The 22,487-nt window shown below is 41.5% G+C and overlaps 1 protein-coding gene across 3 annotated transcripts in view; it reads right to left on the bottom strand.

Annotated features, from left to right (window-relative positions):
• Positions 1 to 5,153: 5,153 nt before the first annotated feature.
• The window catches only part of Zbtb8a (zinc finger and BTB domain containing 8A), a 34,635-nt gene continuing 17,301 nt past the window's right edge, over positions 5,154 to 22,487 (bottom strand). For all 3 annotated transcript variants that reach the window (XM_013519545.1, XM_005395076.2, XM_013519544.1), the window contains 3 exons: positions 16,934 to 17,757; positions 12,575 to 12,744; positions 5,154 to 6,023 (listed from right to left, as the gene is read on the bottom strand). In XM_013519545.1, the coding sequence (XP_013374999.1) occupies positions 5,691 to 6,023; positions 12,575 to 12,744; positions 16,934 to 17,756 (1,326 nt within the window). In that variant the 5' untranslated portion in view covers position 17,757 and the 3' untranslated portion in view covers positions 5,154 to 5,690. The remainder of the gene's footprint in view (positions 6,024 to 12,574; positions 12,745 to 16,933; positions 17,758 to 22,487) is intronic.

Below are 22,487 nucleotides of genomic sequence, written 5' to 3'. Positions count from 1 at the left end.
TACTCCACCAAATGCTGAGCTTCTCGGGGAAACAATTTATTCGAAGGGGTGAAGAAAAATCTTGAATAAAATAACCTTATTTTTTGAACTTCTGCTGTTTCCCTTCTTCCACTGAGAGAACGGGCCTCCGTGAAAGGACAGAAAGAGACAGGCTGAAGAGGTCAGAACGCCACATAAGTAGTTTTAAAATATTCTGCCTTTCCAGGTCCCTTTGCTTCTCTTGCTGTATGTTTTATTATTAACATGACACTTAAATATTTGACTTGATGCTATTAATATAGGACTACAGGGAGGCTGATATTTGAATGTGAAGTTTCTAGCTCACCTGTGGATTTCATTTTTCTGGCCCATGAACAGTAAAGAAACTCCTGTATTATAAACTAAGAAGAACACCTCACAGCGTATAACACAGCTGGCCCAGGGCTACCATTTCTGTGATAACCTGAATTCTATCATCAAAACTATAACTAAAGTCACATCCTTTACATAACATTTATTCTGCATAGGATCTGTCCACATACAATGACTAAACAATTAAGCTTAAAACAATTGACTGTTATTTGTATAAAATTATCTTATAAAATAGAATGATACACAGTACAACCCAGTGAATTAAGCTGACAGCCTAGGATTCAGAAAACCTGGTCCTTCAACTTTTATGTTTGCCATTGTTTCCCGGGCTTTTTTTTGGGAGCGGGGTACTGGGAATTGAACTCAGGGCCTTGCGCTCGCCAGGCAGGCACAGTGCACCAGAGCTACATCCCTGGCCCCGGGCTGTCTTATTTAAGTTGTTTAACTGTTTCGCCTCCATTTCCTCACCTTGCATGTGTGGTAACTGTCCTACTTAAAGATATGTGAGGAAAAACATAATCATTAAATACTCTGCAAATATTAAATGCCACATAAATGATAAACAGTAATAATGATACAGTCTAATATAACATAGCACTTACCATATAAAATCTGTGTTTTGTTTTGTTTTTCCCAGTACCAGGAATCGAACTCACGACCTCATATTTGCCAGGCAGGCGCTGTGCCACTGAGCTAAATCCGCAGCCCCCTAAAAATCTGTGGTTTGGTCTTCCTGTATTTGTTCTTTTCTTTTCTTTTCTTTTCTTTTCTTTTCTTTTCTTTTTGTGCTTGGAATCGAACTCAGGACCTTACACTTGCCAGGCAGGCACTTGTGCGACAGAACTATATTCCCGGCTGTACTTATTTCCACCCTTTCCAGTTAAAAACCATCTTATGCTGTACTGTTCTGAGCGATTTAACATACTGTTCATTCTAGGACTCAACTGAAACGCCAAACTTTTTTCCCCATTAAGCAGTAACGTGCTCACATAATAAGCGGTAACTGTTTGTGTGCTTGTGTTACTCAAAAATCTAACACCAAAAACATGAACACGTTTGTTCTCAGGAAGTCTTACGGTCTGCTGATTAAGGAGGGAAGAGCATGCTAAGGGTGTGACTTACTTCACTAGGAGCCCTTGGTATTTACCTACGCATAAACACGCTGAGTACAGGAGCACAGACGCAAGCCGCTGCTCGGAGGAACTGAGGAAGCCGTCCAGTTCCCGCGTCTTCACGGCCGTGCTCCTGGCGCTGCAGAGACATCCGGGGAAAGGCTCCCGGGTCTCTAACCGGCACAGCTCCAGTTTTACAGCGTAGCCCCCAAATCCTGAGATTCTTGGTGAAACAATTTATTGGAAGAGTTGAAGAAAAAAAATCTTGAGAAAAAGCCGTATTTTGTGAACTGCTGCTATTTTCCTTCTTCCAGACTCTAGGTACAAACGCGGTGCTTTATGTTTCCAAAACTCCAGCTATGGCCAGACGCGCTTGAGGACGGTAAAGTTAGAAGGGCCTTCGGAAGCTGCCAGACAGTATCTCTGCAAACTCCGCTCTAAATAAGACCCATTATTTTCTTTCTTTCTTTCTTTTTTTTTTTTTTTTTCCTTTTTTGAGACAGGGTCTCGCTATGCGATTCAGGCTGGCCTTGAGCTCACTTTGTAGCCCAGGCTGGCCTTGAACTCACAACGATCCTCCTGCCTCAGCCTCCCGAGTGCTGGGATTACAGGTGAGCGTCACCACGCCTGGCTGACCCATTATTTTCCTTGATATTGAAAGAAATTCTTTGCATAAAGCTTACTTAAACAGATTATACTCCTACGTAACATTTTCTCGCATTTAAAAGTCAAAGAACAACTTACTCAGAAATCAGCAACAGAGGGTTCCACTCCAGAAAATAATTGGTCTCTAAAGTCTCAGGTGTATTTGTCATGATAAATGGATTCATTATTTACAAATTGCAAACATGTGTTAAGCGCTCCTGCAGGATGCGGCAACGATACAGCGCATGCTGTGCCTGATGAGTCGGCAGCTGTTCTGCGGGGAGCGTTTGCACTTGTTACAAACAGTTATGAGACAGCGTCATTTCTAAGAGGGCAGTGACAAGTGCCGGTGGCGCTATGCTCAGTGACCTTTGCTGAGGTTCATGCTGATGTGTGTGAAGTCTGCATGCAGAAGGTAACAGCATAAAACAACATTTCGATGGTAGACTAAGTGCATGAGGGCATACACATGCCAGCACTACCTCATCTTCATGGAGAAAGCTCAAACCAGCCATGTTTCCGCTTGACCCAACAACTGAAATCCAGGTTAGCATCACTGTGGGGAGGCTACAGAACGGCAGGTGGTGCCTCCCTCGTTAGGATGCAACTGAATTGTTAGGAATCCTGCTTTAGGAAGAGTCACTTTGGGAGAACATGAACTCAGGGCACACTAGCCAGTCTTGAAACAACTAGAAATTTGCCATCAGGAGAACCCTGGAAAAATCCCAGAAAGAAGGATCAAAACAAAGTAGCTATCCATCCACCGGTAACATTTTTGTAAGCATTGCAAGCCACAAACTGTTATCCAGGACAATCATTCACTAAAAAATGAGAGAAGGAAAGTTTGCAGCCAGCCTGGGCACCTTAGCAAGACCCTGTCTCCGCGCACGGTGGAGCATGACTCTAGCCCCAACACTCTGGGAAGCTGGGGCTGGAGGACCACAAGTTCAAGCCCAGCCTGAGCACTTAGTGATTTAAGGAGCCCCTGTCTCAAAATAAAAAGGGGTGGGGATGTAGCTCAGTGTGAAGGCCCTGGGCTGAATCCCTAGTATTGCAAAATAAACAAAAAAAGAGCTGGGGATATAGCTCAGTGGTGGAGTGCCTATGGGGGTTGGATCCCCAGCACTAAAACAGAAGAAAATTTTTAAAAACGGGAGAAAACAATATCAAAAAGTATCAAGGTATGTTATGGTTTTAAAAAGTACAATATTTAAAAAAGTACAGTACAATACATGGAGCCTTTCTATAGCACAGTTAAATGATATCAAACTTCATTGTGATAACTTGTAAGAGATCTTTATGAAGTTCAGTTCCGATATTTAGATTTTATCTTTAAAGCTGAAATAATTCTTCTCCAATTTACCTATAACTTTGGAATGTTTCATAATTCCTACAGAAGAGGATTTTTTTTTTTTTTTTTTGAAGACAGGTCTTGCTATGTATTACAGTCTGGGCTTGAACTCACTATGTATCTCATAGTGATGTCTTGAATACATGGCAATCCTGCCTCAGCCTCCCGAATGCTGAGATTACAGGTGTGTGCTATCATGCTAGTCACAGGAGGAATTTACTTTGTTTGTTTTTTGTTTTTTTTCCAGTACTGGGAATCGAACTCACGACCTCGCGCTTGCCAGGCAGTTGCTGTGCCGCTGAGCTAAATCCCCAGCCCCTAGGAATTTAACTTTGTATTCTAGGAGAAGAGTTTGTTTTAAAAATATAAATAAACAAAAAGAGAGTAATTTGTTCAAAGCTTTATAGTTTTAAATTTACATATAATTGAAATAAAATCTGGGACACTGTTAAGTTGCACTATTTGAATAACTAGATGAGGATACATGTTGAAGATAATACCTCTCCTTTCATACTTTCTAATTCTGACTTGATTATTTTTATAATTTCGCAGATTGGTGAGGTTTGACTTCAATTCTGTTCCATTTCAGGAGACATACAAGAGAGACACTTGAAAGAGTATTAAAAAACCAGTCTGTCCAGATGTCAGTTCTACCACTGAAACTTTCTTGGCCTTAATTTCATTTGTAAATATTTAGTTCACTGATTAGGTGAGAAAATATGTGAGGAACAGCTATAATCCCAGTACTCAGGAGGCTGAGGCAGGAGGATCATTGGGAGGAGTTCAAGGCCAGCCTGGGCTACAAAGTGAGCTCAAGGCCAGCCTGAACTGCATAGCAAGACCCTGTCTCAAAAAGACAAAAAGAAAAAAAAAAAAAAAAGAAACTATGTGAGAAAGCATGTTTTTTTTCTGGTACCGGGAATGGAACTCAGGACCTGGCATGTGCCAGGCAGGTGCTGTGCCACTGAGCTATATTCTGGGCCTGAGAGAGCATATTTGTCAGTAATATAGCACTATATTCTTATGAACCTTCTAGTCTTATTTTTTTTTGGTTTTAAGAGAAAAAGAGAACTAAATTGACAGGTCTTCTTTATACACTATCTTGACTTTTAGGCAGTACACTATTATCTTTCCTGTTCTAAAAAATGATGTCTCAAAAAAAAGATGTCTGAGCCAGGCATGGTGTCACACACCTATAATCGCAACACTCTAGGAGGCTGAGGCAGGAGGATTATAAATTGGAGTGCAGCCTAGAAATTTAACAAGTTAATGAGACTGTCTCAAAATAAAAAATAAAAATGGGATGGGGATGTAGCTCAAGGGTAGAGTACTCTTGGACTTGATTATCAAATACCAACCAGAAAAAAAAAGTCCACACACACTCTGTTGTCAGCCTTTTAATTTTTTTTTTTTAACAATACTAAGAATAATTTTGCTGGGTGTGGTGGCAAATGTCTATAATACTAGCACTTGGGAGGCTGAGGAAGAAGGATCACTGTGACTTCAAGGCCAGCCTGGGCTACAATAGTGAGTTTACAGCTAATCTTAACTATATAGTGAGACCCCGTCTCTGGTGTTGGGGATGACCTTGCGCTTGCCAGGCAGGTGCTGTGCCGCTGAGCTATATACCCAGCCGCCCCCCCCAAATTATTAATTAAATGACAAAAAAATTCAAATAGGAACAATTCCAAGGATTTCAGCCATAATCTTAAACCATTTAATATATGAGAATAATGATAGGTTGTTTCAGATGTGAAATTAACATATTAATAGAAAGACTTACTATTTCAGGCAGGTGGGCTGACAGACCCTTAAATGTGCTCTTACCTGCTTCCCTGCGAAATTCAACATTGGTAAGGTATGTAGTTTTCAAACACCTTAAAACTGTCTTAAGTAAAGTTTAGTTGTGATAAATTTATTTAAAATAATTTCTTTCCAAAAAGTCTGCTAAGTAGATCCTCCGATATTAAATGGAAAAAGGTGTCAGAAAGTAAGAGGGTGACTGTTCTTCCAGCGTGCCAGCTCAAGCTATGTCTTTCCAGTGCAGCAACATTTGTCAGGGCCACAGAGTTCAGAACGGATGCAACGGCCTGCGCAGAAAGCATGCAAGTTATATCAGGTCATGTTTTAAGTCAGAGGAATACATTTGTTAACCAAACTCTAACCATGGAAAGAGAGATACAGGAAGTCAATACAAATTGCAGACACATCACTGTCCGGCCACATTCCAGCTACCTAATGTTGGGCTTTATTTCTTTTTCTTCTTCTTCTTCACTATCGTCAACCTGTTGTATGACCAGATCGGCAGACCCGTCCTCTACAATCTCCACGTAGGATCTATTCTCATCTTCGCTCAAGTGCCACCGAGAATCCTTATCTCCATCTGCTGGGGACATGAGACGTTGCTCAGCTTCCAGGTCAATGGGGAGGCTGTCTATGCCGACTTCAGCAAGGCACTCGTTACACAGTCTGTAGCGCCTGGTTCCTTCCTGTACCACTTGCCCTGTCAAGTCAGTCACATGGCGTTTGCATTTTCTGCAGATTAGTTTGCATGCCTGGTGAATCTGCGTAGAGATTTAAATAGTGGTAAAACATGATTTTTCAAAAGGAGGACAGTTTGATATCTTAGGTATAAGTTCATAAACTTAAGATATTGAAAGCCATGCATTAAATTCAATTTATTATCTCACTATATGAGAAAAGATCATAGGTTTTGATAATAAATTGGTGTCACAGAAATAGTAAATGTTATTTTTCTGTAAATAATGGCTATAACTTCATGTATCCCTTAATCCAGTAATACTTTAATATCCGAGGTAACAAAGGGATATTTTCCCATAATAATAATAATAATAATAATAACTACAAACACTGATGAGATGCCATGCACTATTCTAAGGACTTTGCATAATTTCATTCAGGGAGACAAACCTTCTGTTTTGTATGTTAAATTTTTATTAATAAAAGATGTGCTAGGAGGACCACACTGGGAAGGGGAAGGCTTGAGTTCTAGTCCTGGTTTTGCTGCTCGCTATCTTTGTCATTTATTACCATGTATCTTGGAGCAAGTAATTTTACTTTTTTTTTTGTCTTTTCGAGACAGGGTCTCACTATATAGTTCAGACTGGCCTTGAGCTCACTTTGTAGCCCAGGCTGGTCTCGAACTTGCAACGATCCTCCTGCCTCAGCCTCCCGAGTGCTGGGATTACAGGCGTGCGCCACCATGCCCAGCGGAGCAGGTAATTTTAAACACTAACATCCTGCCACCCTGCTTTCAAGGTGAAGGCCAAAATATTTAACTGGGATGACGGCAGCACCATCCAGACAGGTGGCAAGCTGACCATCCAAATGGACACTAGAATAACAAGCTCAAATAAAAAAAAACATAGAGTAACAAGCTGGATGGTGGGCCTTTCACATATTAGTCTATCACTCTCCCTGCCTGCTCCCCTATTACTAATGGCGATACTACTCCATAGAGTTGATGGAAGGACCAAATGAGTTAACAGATGTGAATTCTTTGGTTAAAAAGTTGTAATAGGTGAATGATTAAATATATATCATTACAGTTAGTAATAACTTTGTTCAATAGCTGTTAGTGGTAGATTATGGGCTCTAATCTAAAAGGTATGATAATTACATACTACTGGATTAATGTTTATGGAATATTCATTTAGATAAAGTAGGACAGAGTAGAATTAGGTCACCAAACACAGCGAAAATATCTCAGAAAACTACTACAGTCTGGTAAAATATCTAAGAAAATGTATGGAACACTAGAACAGTTATTATCTTCTGCTTAACTGTTGATATATTAATCAGTAAATACAGTTTGAATAAATTCTTATTTCTCTTGAGACTTTTTTTTTGTGGTCTTTTGAGACAGGGTTTCACTATGCAGTTCAGGCTGGCCTCGAACTCACTTTGAGCCCAGGCTGGCCTCGAACTCGAGGCGATCCTCCTGCCTCAGCCTCCTGAGAGTTGGGATTACAGGTGTGCACCACCACACCTGGCTCTTGAGACATTTTGTTTTTATTTTGTTTTGTCTTTTTTTTTTTTTTTTTGGTACTGGGAATTGAACGCAGGACCTTGTGCTTGCCAGGCAGGTGCTTGTGCCACTGACTACATCCCTGGCCCTTCCTGAGACATTCTGAATGTCACATATAGTACATGTTTTTGTTACAATTTTGACAGAGATTTGTATCCATCCCTCCAATTCTAATGTAATTCTAAAGTCAAAGAAATTAAGTGAAACATTGTTACACTTGAAAAATATCAACATGAACTCATTAAAAATATATATAAATATAGGGCCAGGGATATAGCTCAGCGGCATAAGCGCCTGCCTGGCAAGCACAATGTCCTGAGTTCGACTCCTTGTACTAAAAAAAAAAAATAATGACAGCACTCAAAAATATATATAAATATATATACGTATCTTCTAGTTCTGTCCACTGAAATAGTATAGAAGAAACAAGACCTCCATAACAATGAGTATTCAAATTTGGTCTCTAATATCATTGCCCATTAGAAGGAATCAAGGCTCTTCTGATTTTTTTTTTTTTTTTTTTTTGGTACTGGGAATTGAACTCAGGACCTTGCACTTGCCAGGCAGGCACTTATGCCCCTGAGCTATACCCCCAGCCCATGGCTCTTTTGACAACTAGTTGATTCCAGAGTTGCGGTTGAGGAAGCACAAGATTAGCCTAGGCCTCTTTTGGAGCCAGAGGACAAAGACACTTTTCACAATGCCAGTACTTAGGAGGCTGCTGCACGCGGATCACAAGGTCAAGGCCAATCTGGCAATTTAGCCAGACCTTGTATCAAAATAAAATAAACAGGGCTAGAGATATGGCTCATACAACAATGCTTGCCTAGCATGTGAAAGGCACAGGGTTCGATCACCAGCACCATTAAAAAAGAAAAAGAGACCAGGGATATAGCTCAGTGGCACAGAGCTTGCCTGGCAAGTGTAAGGTTGTGAATCTGATTCCTGGTACAAAAAAAAGAAAAAGAAAACAAAAGAGGATCAAGGAAAAAACAGATGAATGTGGTACATACATCTTTCCTCCCTGGGAGGAAACACATCATTTCCTCAGCCTGGGAGGCTGAGACAGGCATCAAAACTCTGAACCAAGCCTGGGCAACTTGGTGACTTAATGAGATCCTGTTTCAAAGTAAGAAATAAGACACTGGGCTAGGGAAACAGCTCAGGGTGAAGGCCCTGAGTTCAATCCCGAAGTAACAGGGAAAACAAGTTGTGGATCCAAACACAATAAGTCAATGAAAGGGCCAGGGATATAGCTCAGCGGTACAGTGCCTGCATGGCAAGTGCAAGGTCTTGAGTTCAATTCCCAGCACATACACATAAAAAAATTAAGATTTCAACAAAAATTTCTGGCACTTTATATAGAAAACAACAAAGACAATAAGAGCTTGGTTGTATCATTTGCGCCTGCTACTTTTTTTTTCTTTTTGAAACGGGGTTGCACTCTGCAGTTCAGGCAGGCCTTGGGCTCACTTTGTAGCCCAGGCTGGTCTAGAACTCCCAAAGATCCTCCTGCCACAGCCTCATGAGTGCTGGGATTACAGGCGTGTGCCACCACACCCAGTTATGCCTGCTACTAAGTCAACTCTTATTTTGAAATCTGGTAATTAAAGAGCAAGAAACACATTTTATTTTGCTTCTCATTTAGGACCTGTCTATTACATAGCCCCAAGCAAAGAAAAGTTTTGCTTTCTAGAATTCTGCCCAATAATAGAAAAGGAATGAAAAAAGCAGTAAGTAATTCTACAACTCTAAGTAATATTATTAATTCTGACAGAGATGATCAGTTGGTGCTAAAAGCATTAAAAGAATGGTTGGTGGGAACCGGACAGCTCTTTGAGCCAAAATATTTCTACGAAGCTTTGTCTCCAATCACAAAGCAGCACCGTTCAGTGTGCAGTGCTGGAATCACAGCGCCATCTCTAAGACACATCATTAACGTTACAAGAGATGGGTCGGCCTGACACAGGCCTCTCCTATGTCACACAGTGTGAAGTATACAACTTTGCCCTTGGTGTGTTCAAGTCAGAAATGTTTAACCTGAATACATTAATGCTTTAGATGCAACTTGTAGTTTATAGAAAATGCAGGGAAAATAAAAGGACAAGCTGGATGGCACCAAGTGGACCCTAGCAGACGAACCCTGGGGAAGGATATTTTGTAAAACAGTTGCTCAGGATCTTCAATAAGTCAGTGTTTAGGTGAGGGGAAAGTATGTGTAGAGACTATGCTAGATTAGAAGTATGCTTAACAGGAGACTATTCCAGCACTTGGGAGGCTGAGGCAGGAGGATACTGAGTTTGAGGCCAACCTGGGCTACACTGCAAGATCCCGTCTCAAAAACAACAACAAAGTAGAGGACAGGAGTAACTTGGTAGTAGAGCGCATGCTCAGAGGGCCCAAAGCCCTGGGTTTCATCCCCAGCAGTATTAAAACAAAGAGATACCTACACCTAAGAGACTGAGCAGTGAGATGATACAGGTCTTGGATTGCACCCTGGCTTAGACAAGCCAGCTGTAAGAGGTATTTGGAGGGGATTAGAGGGAAATTTGAAATTGGACTGGGTGTTCAACAATATTTTATTGAGATGGAAAGGTAGAGATTATTCATTACAGAAAGCAGTGTACAAAATAGCATGTACAGTATGATCTCATTTTGTTAAAAAATACACATATATGTATGAAGAACTTTGGGAGCATATTAATGGAATTATTAGGAATGGTAACATCTGAGTAATAAAAATGTAGCTATTCTCTCTCTTATTTTTACTGCTATTTTTATATTATTGTCATTGTAACTATTATTATTACTACAGACAGGGTCTCACTGTGTAGTCCAGGGTGAGCTTGAACTCGCTATGAATGGAGCCCAGGCTGGCTTTGAACTCACAGTGATCCTCCTGCCTCAGTCTCCTGAGTGCTAGGGTTAGAGGGTTGTGCCACCATGCCCGGCTTTATTTCATTTTATTTGTTTGCTCTGAGAGAGCATCTTGCTATGTATTTGGCTTAGGTTGGAGGTGAACTTGCTACACAGCCCAGGTCAGTCTTGAACTCTTTTTTTTTTTTTTAATATTTCTCTTGGAGGTACTTTTTATTTTTCAAAAAAACTCCTGTCATTAATATATAATTCTACAACTGTACAGCTGCTTGCTGTATTATTTGTATAGGAAATGATCACAATACAAAAATAAGAGGGAAAAAGCGGCAAAACAGTAACCCAGGCAGGCTTTCATGTAGGTATGTTTCTACACATAAACATTCTACGCCTCTTAGAAAACTATTTGCCTCTCTTGCCTCAAACTCTTGAGTGTGAGGGTTACAGGTGTGACACCATGTCTACTTCCTGTTTTTAAGCATACATATTTATTGCTTTGGAAATGATAAAAGGTTGTTTTTATCCTTTTTGAGAAAATAGTGTTTATTAGAGACATATAAAAGGTTGTTTTTAATTTAAAAAGTTTTATAAAATTAATGAAGGCAGAGATACCTCTCATTTTTCTCACTGTTGCACCTAACATGTAGAAAAGGATCTGCCACATGGTAGGTGCTCTTATGCATCTGTTGAATAAATAGGTAGAAAGCAATGAATGAAGATATCACCTTAAGTGACACATTGTCCTGTAAATGACAAAGAACTCCTACAAGTGGTAGAGTGCTTGCCTAGCCCACGTGAAACACATGTAACAGAACACAAATTTTAGAAAAAATTTTGCTGCAAGATGAACAGCAGAACAATTCTTTTTTGTTGTTTTCCGTTTCTTTCTTTTTTGACACAGGGTCTCGCTATGTAGTGCAGGTTGCCCTTGAACTCCCTACATAGCCCAGGCTGGCCTCCGACTCACAGCGATCCTCCTGTCTCAGTTTCCTGAGTGCTAGGATTACAGATGTGCACCACCACCTCTGGCAGCAGAATGATTCCAATGTCACTATCTAATTAAATTACCCGGGCATCAAACAGCAAGTTCCCTGAAATTACTCTGACTGCTGACAGCCAGTCTGGACACAGAGAACAGAAGCAGCTCTATTGCTCACCTTGCTCTTTCCCTTAGGAGCTTAGAAACAGTGTGCTGCAGACAGACTAGAAGTGAACGCAGCGGGAAGAGGTCAGACAGCAGTGACTGCATTGAGACAGATTCCAAACAGATTCCGTCAGAAATCACTGGTAGGTGCTGAGTATCTAAAACAGTGATTCCAACCTAGATGCTTATGACATCTATACCGTTTCCATTATTTTTGGCATGGAACAGATCAATACATAAAAACATTTTGGCCGGGCATTGTGGCATATGCCAGTAATCCCAGCACTTGGGAGGCTGAGGTAGGAGGATTGTTGAGAGTTCAAGGCTAGCCTGGGCTACAAAGTGAGTTCAGGGCCAGCTTGAACTGCATAGTGAAACCCTGTCCTAAAAAGACCAAAAAAACAAAACCAAAACCAAAACGTTTTGCATTTGAAGTCAGAGGCAGTGGCACACACTTACAACCAGGAGGCTGAGACAGGAGGATTAAAAGTTTAAGCCAGCTTGGGCAACATAGAAAAAATCCTAAAATAAAAGAGTTTCCAGCACTTGGGAGGCTGAGGCAGGAGGATTGCTGCAAGTTCGAGACCAGCCTGGGCTACGAAGTGAGCTCAAAGCCAGCCTGAACTGCATAGTGAGACCCTGTCTAAAAAAACAAAAAAATACACCCCTCCCCCCGCCAAAAAAAGTTTGAAAAGGCTGGGATATAGTTCAACGGTAGTATGCTTGCCTAGTACACATGAACTGGTGTTTGATCCCCAGCACCACACACATATACACAAAAATTAGACTTGATGTGAATTAAAAGGAAATATAAAATTATTTAGCACCAAAAGAATATCTCTTACTTCAAGATATCAAAGTAGAACCCAAATCTTTCTCTCTTTGTATGTATATACTAAATTATGCATATGTGCAAAGTAAAAACGTTAACTATAAAGACTAATGGTAGACTTATATGAAAACAATTCCCTCTGTCAATCTGATTATCCTAAAAAGAGAAAGACATACGTATTTCTCAGAAGTAAAACGATGAAAAGTCCAATACGTACTGTTCGGAAATGGCTGCTCAGATGGTCCAGCCTGCTGAACCTCTTCCCACAAGCTTGACACGGATAGGGCCTTTCTCCCGTGTGACAGCGCAGGTGGCGCTTAAGGTCCGCCTTCCGCTTCACCACGTGTGTGCAGTACGGGCACCTGAACTGCATCCTGGGAAGATCATCTGTCACAAGACAGTGGGATTAAGTCACTGGAGACCTCAGAGATCAGCACAAAGAATCCAAAAGGAGCTGGTGAGTCTAATCTTAGGTAACGGAAAGGAGAAAGAAGTTCTTTTAAGACTACATTGTCAATGTAACCCTAGGTATGGACTGGTAACTTCAGTATTCGATATATTTACAATGTCTGAGTAAATTTAGACACTTCCCCCATGGAGATGAACCTAGGGCCTTTGCACTGAGATACCACCCCAGCATGTTTTTATTTTTGGTGGCGCACTGAGGATTGAACCAAGAGACGTTCTACCACTGAACTACAACCGCAGCTCTTTTTTAAAATTTTGAGACAAGGTCTTTACTAAGTTGATAAGTTGCCCAGGCTGGCTTATGCCTCATTCTTCTTCCATCCTTCTAACTCAGCCTCTTAGAGTGCTAGAATTATAGGCATGTGCCAGATGCCCATCTTATCTTTTCATTTAACATACTAGAGTTGTCAATCTTCAAGTGTCATAATGTTGAACACTCTAGACACAATCCAAAAAAAAATTTGAAAAGGCTGGGATATATTCAATGGTAGTATACTTGCCTAACACACATGAACCGGTGTTCAATCCCCAGCACCACACACATATAATATCCAACCATTTAAACAACTTGTTTTATTTATATGTTTTTATCTCCTTGTCTTTATTTATTTTTCATATGTTTTTCTTTTTGAGTCAGGGTCTTGTTATGTTGTTTAGGCTGGTCCTGAACTCCCTATGTAGCCCAGGCTGCCTCGAACTCACAGCGATCCTTCTGCCAGCTTCCTGAGTGCTGGAATTACAGGCATGCACTACCAAACCAGGCTTGTACACTTTTAATACTTTTTGTAAAGGTTAAATTTTAGGGATATTTAATAATTTGTTTTAAAATGCAAATAATTGTGGCTCACGCCTGTAATTCCAGCACTCGGGAAGCTGAGGCAGAAGGATCACTGCTAGTGCAAGGCCAGCCTAGGCTACAAAGTAAGCTCAAGGCCAGCCTGAACTGCATAGCCTGTCTCAAAAAGACAAAAACAAAACAAAACAAAAAAAAACAACAAACAAAAACCAAATAATTGTTACAAGGAAAAGTTAACTGTGATTAAAGGCAAACTTTATCGATTTAGCAGCTGTAAAATTCAATCATTAATTGTTTTGTTTTAAGACAGGGTCTCACTCTGTGGTTTAGGCTAGCCTTGAACTCACTATGTAGCCCAGGCTGGCCTCGACCTCACGGCAATCCTCCTGACTCAGCCTCCTGAGTGCTGGGATCACAAGCAGGCGCCATCAATCGTTCATTATTGAAGTTATATTTAAATAACCTAGAATTGTAAGACCACAGAACTATAACAGAGATAACTCTTGCTGTTTTAAAATGAAACAAAGATCCCCCCTTTTTGTACCAAAACGAAAAAAATGTGCTGTTATTTTTGTATGCTTTGGTCAATGCTTAGAGCCCAGCACAACTTTCAGTAAATTGCAATTAACACAACTTTATATCTTTTCTTTTCTTTTCTTTTCTTTTTTTTGTCTCTTTGAGACAGGGTCTCGCTGTGCAGTTCAGGCTGCTCTTGAGCTCATTTTGTAGCCCAGGCTGGCCTTGAACTCGAAACAATCCTCCTGCCTCAGCCTCCTGAGTGCTGGGATTACAGGCATGTGCCACCAGGCCCGGCAACTTTATATATTTTCAAATCAATATCCTGCAGGAAAACATTAGTAAAGATCAAATCAGATTGTCTTATTTTAAATTTTATTTTGGGGCTGGGAGTGTAGCTCAGTGGTAGAGGACATGCTTAGCAAGAGAGGGGCCCTGGATTAGATCTCCAGTACTATATAAAACAATAAATAAAATAAGTTGGGCATGGTGGGACATGTCTGTAATTTAAGCTACTTGGGCAGTTGAGGCAAGATGACCTCAAGTTCAAGGAAAACTTGGGCAACTCAGCAAAATCCCTTCAAAATAAACAAAAAGCTGGGAGATAGCTTGGTGGTAGAGGGTTTCCCTAGCATGTGTGAGGCCCTGGATTCAATCCCCAGTAACATACATACACACACATACACGCACACATTATTTATATGATAACCAGGGAAATGTGAATCCCTATTAGCTACTTAGGATATTAAGGAATTACTGTTCAGTTTGTAGGTAAGATAATGGTATTATAATAGGTAATATAATAATGGTATTATAATATTTTTTAAGCCTTTACTTTAGGGAAATATTTACAGATGAAAACATATGATGTGCCAGCCCTGTCTGTACATGCCTCTAATCCCAGCACTTGGGAGGCTGAGGCAGGAGGATTGCGATGAGTTCGAGGTCAGCCTGTGCTACAAAGTGAGTTCAAGGCTACCCTGCGCTATATAGCAAGACCCTATCTCGAAAACAAAAAACAAAAAACATGACATTTGAGATTGGCTTGAAATTAATTAAAGGAGGGGTGATCAGTGAAAATGAAACAAGACTGATTTATGAGCTAAAAGTTGCTGGGATTGGATAATACGCGAATGGAGGTTAAACAATCATTTCTCAGTAAGAGCCAGGGACTGGTCCAAGGCAAACCTCCCTCCCCAAACCAGATAACTAAATCCCAGCTGCTCAAGGCTCTTCTATAAAATGGTATAGTATTTGCACAACTTCATATGTAGTTTAAACCAATCTCTAGATTATTTATAATACTTAACACAATGTAAGTGGTATGTGAGTGGTCACTGTACTGTATTGTTGAGGAAATACAATGACAGAAGAGCAGATATTCAGTCTGTACACTTTTGTATGTTTAAAATTTTCTTTAGCTGGCCTCAAACTCATGACTTGCCTCCCAAGTGCTGAGGTTACAGGTGTGTCCCATCTGGGCAATTCAGGGAGACCTGTCTCACAATAAAAAAATTAAAAAGGCTAGGGATGTAGCTCAGTGGTAGGGCACTCTTGGGTTCAATCTCCCAGTATCACAGTAAGATTAAATTTTTAAAAAATTACCATGACAAAGAGAAAGCCTTAGGTTCACCCTCAGTACCACAGGGGGAAATATATTTATGTTAATACATACTCCTATTGAGTGAAACACAGAAAAAAACCGATTTAAAGTGAAAATAATTATCTTAGAGACTGAACCACTTAGAAAAGATTTTAAACATTTAACAGAGTTGTGCATGGTATCGTGTGCCTGTAATCCCAGCACTCGGGGAGGCTGAGACAGACGACAAATTCAAGCTCAGCCTGGTCAATTTAGGGACTTAGAGGCTGGGGATTTAGCTCAGGGGCACAGCGCCTGCCTGACAAGTGTGAGGTCATGAGTTTGATTCCAGGTACTGGAAAAAAAAAAAAAATTTAGGGACTTATTGAGATCTGTCTCAAAAGAAAAAATAAAATAAAATAAAAAAGGGCTAGGAATGTAGCTCAGAGCAAAGATTCTGGGTTCAATTTCCTGTACCACAAAAACAAAACAAAACAAACCACATTTAACAGGAATCTAAACACCCACAGATATAGATTTGGAAAAATCATGAGTTTTGACCCTTGGTACTCTATTATTTTGATTGTTAAATGTATCCAACATTACTTTCACTTATTTATTTACTTATTTTTTATGTCTTTTTTGAGTCAGGGTCTTGTTATGCAGTTTAGGCTGGCCTTGAGCTAACTTTGTAGCCCAGGCTGGTCTCCAGCTCGCAACAATTCTCCTGCCTCAGGTTCCCAAGAGTTCTGGGATTATAGGCATGGGTCACCATGCCCAGCTATTATTTTCATTTAAATTAACGTTTTATGAAATAAATCTCATTATAAAAGTATAGCTTTCTGTTTGTTTGCTTTTTGAGACAAGGTCTTTTCTTTGTTGTTTTTCGTTTTTTTTTTCAGCACTGGGAATGGAACTCATGACCTTGTGCTTGCCAGGCAGGTGCTGTGCCGCTGAGCTAAATCCCCAGCCCCTGAGACAGGGTCTTGCTGTACAGTTTAGCCTGGCCTTGAGCTCACTATGTAGCCTGGGCTGGCCTCAAACTCACAGCAATCCTCCTGCCCCAGTCTCCCAGTACCAGGAAGAATACAGCTTTTAAAAAGTTACTTACTTCAACTTCCCATTAACCCCTAAGTTAAGGGTATATTGAAATAGCATTGATTTTTATAGGAGTTTGGAACTGGGTTGAAGATACTTATGCTATTTTTAGGTACCTGGGAAACTCCTGGATGTGACATCAGATCCTTGACCATACTGATAGCCGGCAGAACCAGAGTCCACTTCAGCGTCAATTTGTGCTTGTTCTTCAGACAGGGAGCCGTGACTGGGAGAATCGGACATTCGCGCTTCTCGTTTGCTTGACTTAAAATGGACAACTTCAGAAGGCTGTGATAATCTCAAATGTTTGGCCTTTTTAATGGAATCTTTCCTTTGTTCATGCTTGGCCAAAGGCTGCTGAGTACTCCTCTGCGGGGCCGGGTGATAACTATACTTACTCCATGACTTCCCGCTTACGCCGCCCGCTCCTTGGTCTGGGCTGAGGTGAGAATGTGGAGAACTGCTTTCTTCCTGCCAGCTGCCGCTGTAAAAAGAGGAGCGTTCTGTACCATTGGAATTGACATCTTTATCTGAGAGGCTGAAATAGCGGTCTTTTTCCTTCTCACTGATGTCCAGGGAAGATTTAATGAAAGTCTTACACACACCAATGACATCAGTCATCTGAAGGAAGCTGGCAGCAGACATCACTTCGATGACGTTCTGCCCAGTAAGCGACAGTTTGCCGGAATAGACAAAGTCCAGGATAACTGTGAAAGTGTCAGGGGAGAACGCCTGAAATGTGGCTGTGGTGGGCTGACTTGTCTCCTTTGAATTCTGGGAAAGAAGCATTTTGAAGTAGCCGCTACTAGCAAATAATACATTCCGATGCGCTTTGAAGACCTTTCCTTCCACCAGAATACTGCAGTCACAAAATACATCTTGCCTACGCTGCTCATCCAGCTGCTCCAGCAGGTGAGACTGATGCGAGGAGATCTCCATTCTGCAAGGAGAGACACACGTGGGTGGACACCAGAAACTAAACACCAATTCCCTTCCAGGATGCGGTAAGGAAGATCACGATTCAAAGCCCTCACCCCCATCAAACCACTTTTCTTCTTCGAGAATACAGTCTTTATGACACAGAAGGTAATAGGTTTCACTCATCATTTAATACTATATCGTTAGTTATTAGGTTTTTAGACAATTGTTCCAGCAGCCAATTTTACTGAGCCTTCTTTTATATGTGAACCTAAGCAGTCATGATCTCGAACCAAAGCCAGGCAGCGAGTAAGTCCCAAGCTGGTGAAGTCAAAATCACTCCCTTTTACACAAGTGGATCATTTCCAGTATTGTATGAACATAATATCTAACATCTATCTAAAAACAAACAAGCAGCCAGGGATATAGCTCAGTGGCACAAGTGCCTGCCTGGCAAGCGCAAGGTCGAGAGTTCGATTCCTGGTACAAAAACAAAAACCAACAACAACAAGCAAACAAAAACCTCAATCTCACATCTACTTCTTTTTTTTTTTTTTTGTCTTTTTTTGAGACAAGGTCTTGCTATGCAGTTCAGGTTGGCCTTGAGCTCACTTTGTAGCCCAGGCTGGTCTCGAACTTGCAACGATACTCCTGCCTCAGCCTCCCGAGTGCTGGGATTATAGGCGTGCGCCACCACGCCCGGCTCTCACATCTACTTCTGACTACTACTTGTATTTCTCTCTCCCATGCATAAAATTCATTGAAAGAGCTTGTTTTGATATTTATATCTGCTTGCTTGCTATCTTCACTTTTCCTGTTCTTTTTTTTTTTTTTTGAGACAAGGTTGGGCTATGTACTTCACTCCAGCTTTGAACTCACTATGGAGCCCAGGTTGGCCTTAAACTCACAGCCATCCTCCTGCCTCAGCCTCTGGAGTGCTGGGATTGTAGGCATATGCTACCATACCTGGCCTTCTCCTGTTCCCTTAAACTCATTTCTATCAGATTTCCAACCTCATCCACCAAAATCATTCTTTTAGAGTCATGAGTAACTTACATGCTGTCAAATCCAATGGTTATTTCTTTGTCCTCATTTTACCAACACAGACCAATCACTTTCTTCATCTTAATACTTTTTTTTTTTAATCTTTTTGAGACAGGGTCTCGCTATGCAGTTCAGGCTGGCCTTGAGCTCATTTGTAGCCCAGGCTGGCCTTGAACTTGCAGTGATCCACCTGTCTACTTCTTCATAGTTCTCAGTCAACCCTTCTCATTCTCCATTGCTGGGTCTTCTGTTTCCTAATCTCTAAGTATTGGAATGCCCCTGGGCCTCAGATAGTTTCCCCCCCCCCCTTTTTTTTTAACTTTTAGTTTTCCTTTTTTGTTTTTGTTTTATGATTTTTTGAGACAGGGTCTCACTAAATAGTTTGGGCTGGCCTCGAGCTCACTGTGTAGCCCAGGCTAGCCTTGAACTTGTGGCAATCCTCTCACCTCAGCCTGGCAAGCATCAGAATTACAGGCATGTGCCCCCACACTTGGCTTAGTATCTCTAAGGAGTAATATAGGTAGAGAAGATCCCTAAGGATCCCATCCAGTCCCATAGGTTTAAACACAGTCTCAGAGTTTATGGCTCCTTTGCACGGAGCTACATCCCCAGCTGTTTTATTTATTTTTTAATTTTTTAAAAAAAAATTTTGAGACAGGCTCTTAGTCACTAAGTTTCTCAGATTGGGCTTAAAATTGAAATTCTCTGGCCTCACACTCCCGAAATGCTGGGATTTTAGATGTGTGTCATCATGCCTGGTTATTTCCATTTTTTTAATCTCATTTCTTTTTTTTTGTCTTTTGAGACAGGGTCTCACTATGCAGTTCAGGCTGGCCTTGAGCTCACTTTGTAGCCCGGGTTGGTCTCAGACTCGCAACTATCCTCCTGCCTCAGCCTCCCGAATGCTGGGATTATAGGCATGTGCCCTCACACCCAGTCTTTCTATCTCATTTCTTATGTTTGTCCTATACTATGGGCTGGCTGCACCCACAAAGTATAGAACAGAAAGATGACAACATGCATTATTGAATGAATGGGAATACTGCTAAAATTTCACCATGAAAGATGTTTAAAAAAAAAAGATGTTTGGTTTCTGGACATGTTGGTGCATACCTGTAATCCCAGAATTTGGGAGGCTGAGGCAGGAGGATTGCTTCAAGTTCAAGGCCAGCCTGGGCTACACAGTCAGAGCCTGTCTCAACCTCAATACCCCCCACCAACAACAAAGGTGTGTGTGCCATGCCCAGTGGCAGATGCCTGCAATCCCAGCACTCTGGAGGCTGAAGCCACCCTGGGCTACAAAATGAGTTCAAGCCCAGCCTAGAGTACATCATGAGACCTGGTTTTAAAAAAGATGGACCAGGGCTGGGGATTTAGCTCAGCGGCAAAGCGCCTGCCTGGCAAGCGCAAGGTCGTGAGTTCGGTTCCTGGTACCGGAGAAAAACCAAAAAAAAAAAAAAAAAAACCAAAAAAAAAAAAAAAGATGGACCAAAAAAAGATGAGCACATGGTGTATGCCAGTGATCCCAGCACGATGGGAGGCTGAGGCAAAAGGATTGAAGTTTGAGCTCAGCTTGGGCAGTTCGTTGAGACCCAGTCTCAAAATAAAGTGCTGGGGATGTAACTCAGTGGGAAGGTCCTGGCTTCAATTCCCAGGACTGAAAAAAGAAAAACAAAAGAAAGGAAAAGAAAAGGGATGAAGACAAGGAGGAGAATAAGTTTAGTATAGGAATTTGGCAACCTTCTGTTTCAGTTTGTTAATTTTTTTTATCCTGAATAAGTGTTAAATCTATGAAATGCTTCTTCTGTGCTCTGTGGTTTGGATGTGGTCTGAACGTGTCTGACGAGGGTTCTGATGCTGGGAAGTTGGTCTCTAGTGTGGAGATGTTAAGAGGTGGGAGGTTACATTAGGGGCCCTGCCCTTGGAAGGAACTGATGTACAGCAGTTCTTCCGGGAATTTGCTAGTTCTCACTTGCGTGTTACGAAAGGGTGAGCCTGGCCTCTAAACTACTCTCTGGCTTCTTGTCTCACCACAGATCCCTCCCTCTGGGTGTGGTGGCGCATGCCTGTAACCCCAGCACTCTTGAGACAGGGTCTTCATAAGGGTCAATCCCCAGTAACTCAAAGAAAACAGAGCACAACCCTGGAAATTATCCTTTCAAAGTTCTAGAGGTTAGAAGTCAGCAGTCAAAGTGCCTGCAGGGCCACGCTCTCCCTTAAGGTTCTAGGGAGGATCCCGGTCTAGTTTCTCCCATGATGTGATGTGGGGGCTCCCAAGAGCTGGTGCTGTGCCCTCAAACTTCCACAACTGTGAGCTGAATTATCTTTTCTTTCTAAAGTCATGAGCCCGAGGTATCTCATCATTGTAATGAAAAATGGACAAATACACTACATGTATTGTGTTTTAGCCTCAGTCTATATATTAGTTTCCAAGAGCTGCTGTAACCAAGTACCACAAACTGAGTAATTTACAACAGAATTTTACTAACAGACTGGAAGTAAGACTAAAGTCAAGTTGTCAAAAGGGCCGTGCTCCCTCAAAACCTGTAAGGGTGGCATTCAGGAGGCTAAGGCAGGAGAATCCTTATGAGTTTGATACCAGCCTGGGCTACAAAGTGAGCTCAAGGCCAGCTTGAACTTTATAGTGAGACCCTGTCTCAAAAAGAAAAAAAAAAAAAAAACAAAAAACCACCCAAAATCCTGTAAGGGAGAAATCTCTTGCTATATCTGCCTGCTGGTAGCCCCAGGTTTCCTTGGTTTGTGGCAGCATAGGCCTAATGTCTGCCTTTGCCTTCAGATGGCCCCACCTTGTCCCTGTGTCTCACAGTGTCCTTCCTACCTTCACCCTGTCTTCTTACAAAGACATGGGTCATTCTGCATTAGGGGTCCACTGACCCCAGTAGGCCACCATCTTTCTTTTAACCTCATTTTAATCCCACCTGCCATGACCCTATTTCCAAATGAGGTACAGTGGATTACGACTTCATATCTTTTGGGAGGAACACATTTAAATCTGTTAAAATGATATATTACACATAAATGGATTTTTTGGGGGGATGATACATTCTTGGAATAACCTATCAGTTTTTATTTTTCCACTTATTCATAATGTTTGCTTTTCTGCTTTTCCAATAACATTAGGTTGAACTGTGTAATGGGTTAAATGCTTCCCCAAAGTGCACGTCTATTTGGAACCAAGGGGTCTCTGTGGATATAACTGGTTAGAATGAGGCGCTTCTGGATTAGGGCGGACCCTAGGGCCAACGACTAATACCCTTACGATAGGGAGAAGATGCACAAAAACACAGGGGGAAGCGATGTAAAGAGGAGGCAGCGGCTGGAGTCCTGCAGTTTCAGGTCAAGAAAGGGAAGTGACTGGAAACTAGACCGGGATCCTCCCTAGAAGCTTAAGGAGCGTGGCCCTGCAGGCACTTTGACTGCTGACTTCTAGCCTCTAGAACTTTGAAAGGATAATTTCCAGGGCTGAGCACTGTTTCCTTTGAGTAACCGGGGATTGACCCTTATGAAGACCCTGTCTCAAGAGTATTGGGGTTATAGGCATGCACCACCATACCCACAGCAAAAGTTTTTCCTTTTTTTTTGTTTTTTTGGTACCGGGATTCAAACTCTTGACCTCATGCTTGCCAGGCAGGTGCTGTGCCCCTGAGCTATATCCCTGGTCCAAAAGGAGCTTTTAAACACATTTTT

This window comes from Chinchilla lanigera, unplaced genomic scaffold (genome assembly GCF_000276665.1).
Source record: "Chinchilla lanigera isolate Chin_1 unplaced genomic scaffold, ChiLan1.0 scaffold00051, whole genome shotgun sequence".
NCBI classification, from domain to species: Eukaryota; Metazoa; Chordata; class Mammalia; order Rodentia; family Chinchillidae; genus Chinchilla; species Chinchilla lanigera.
This window is presented reverse-complemented; position numbering and strand designations above follow the sequence as displayed.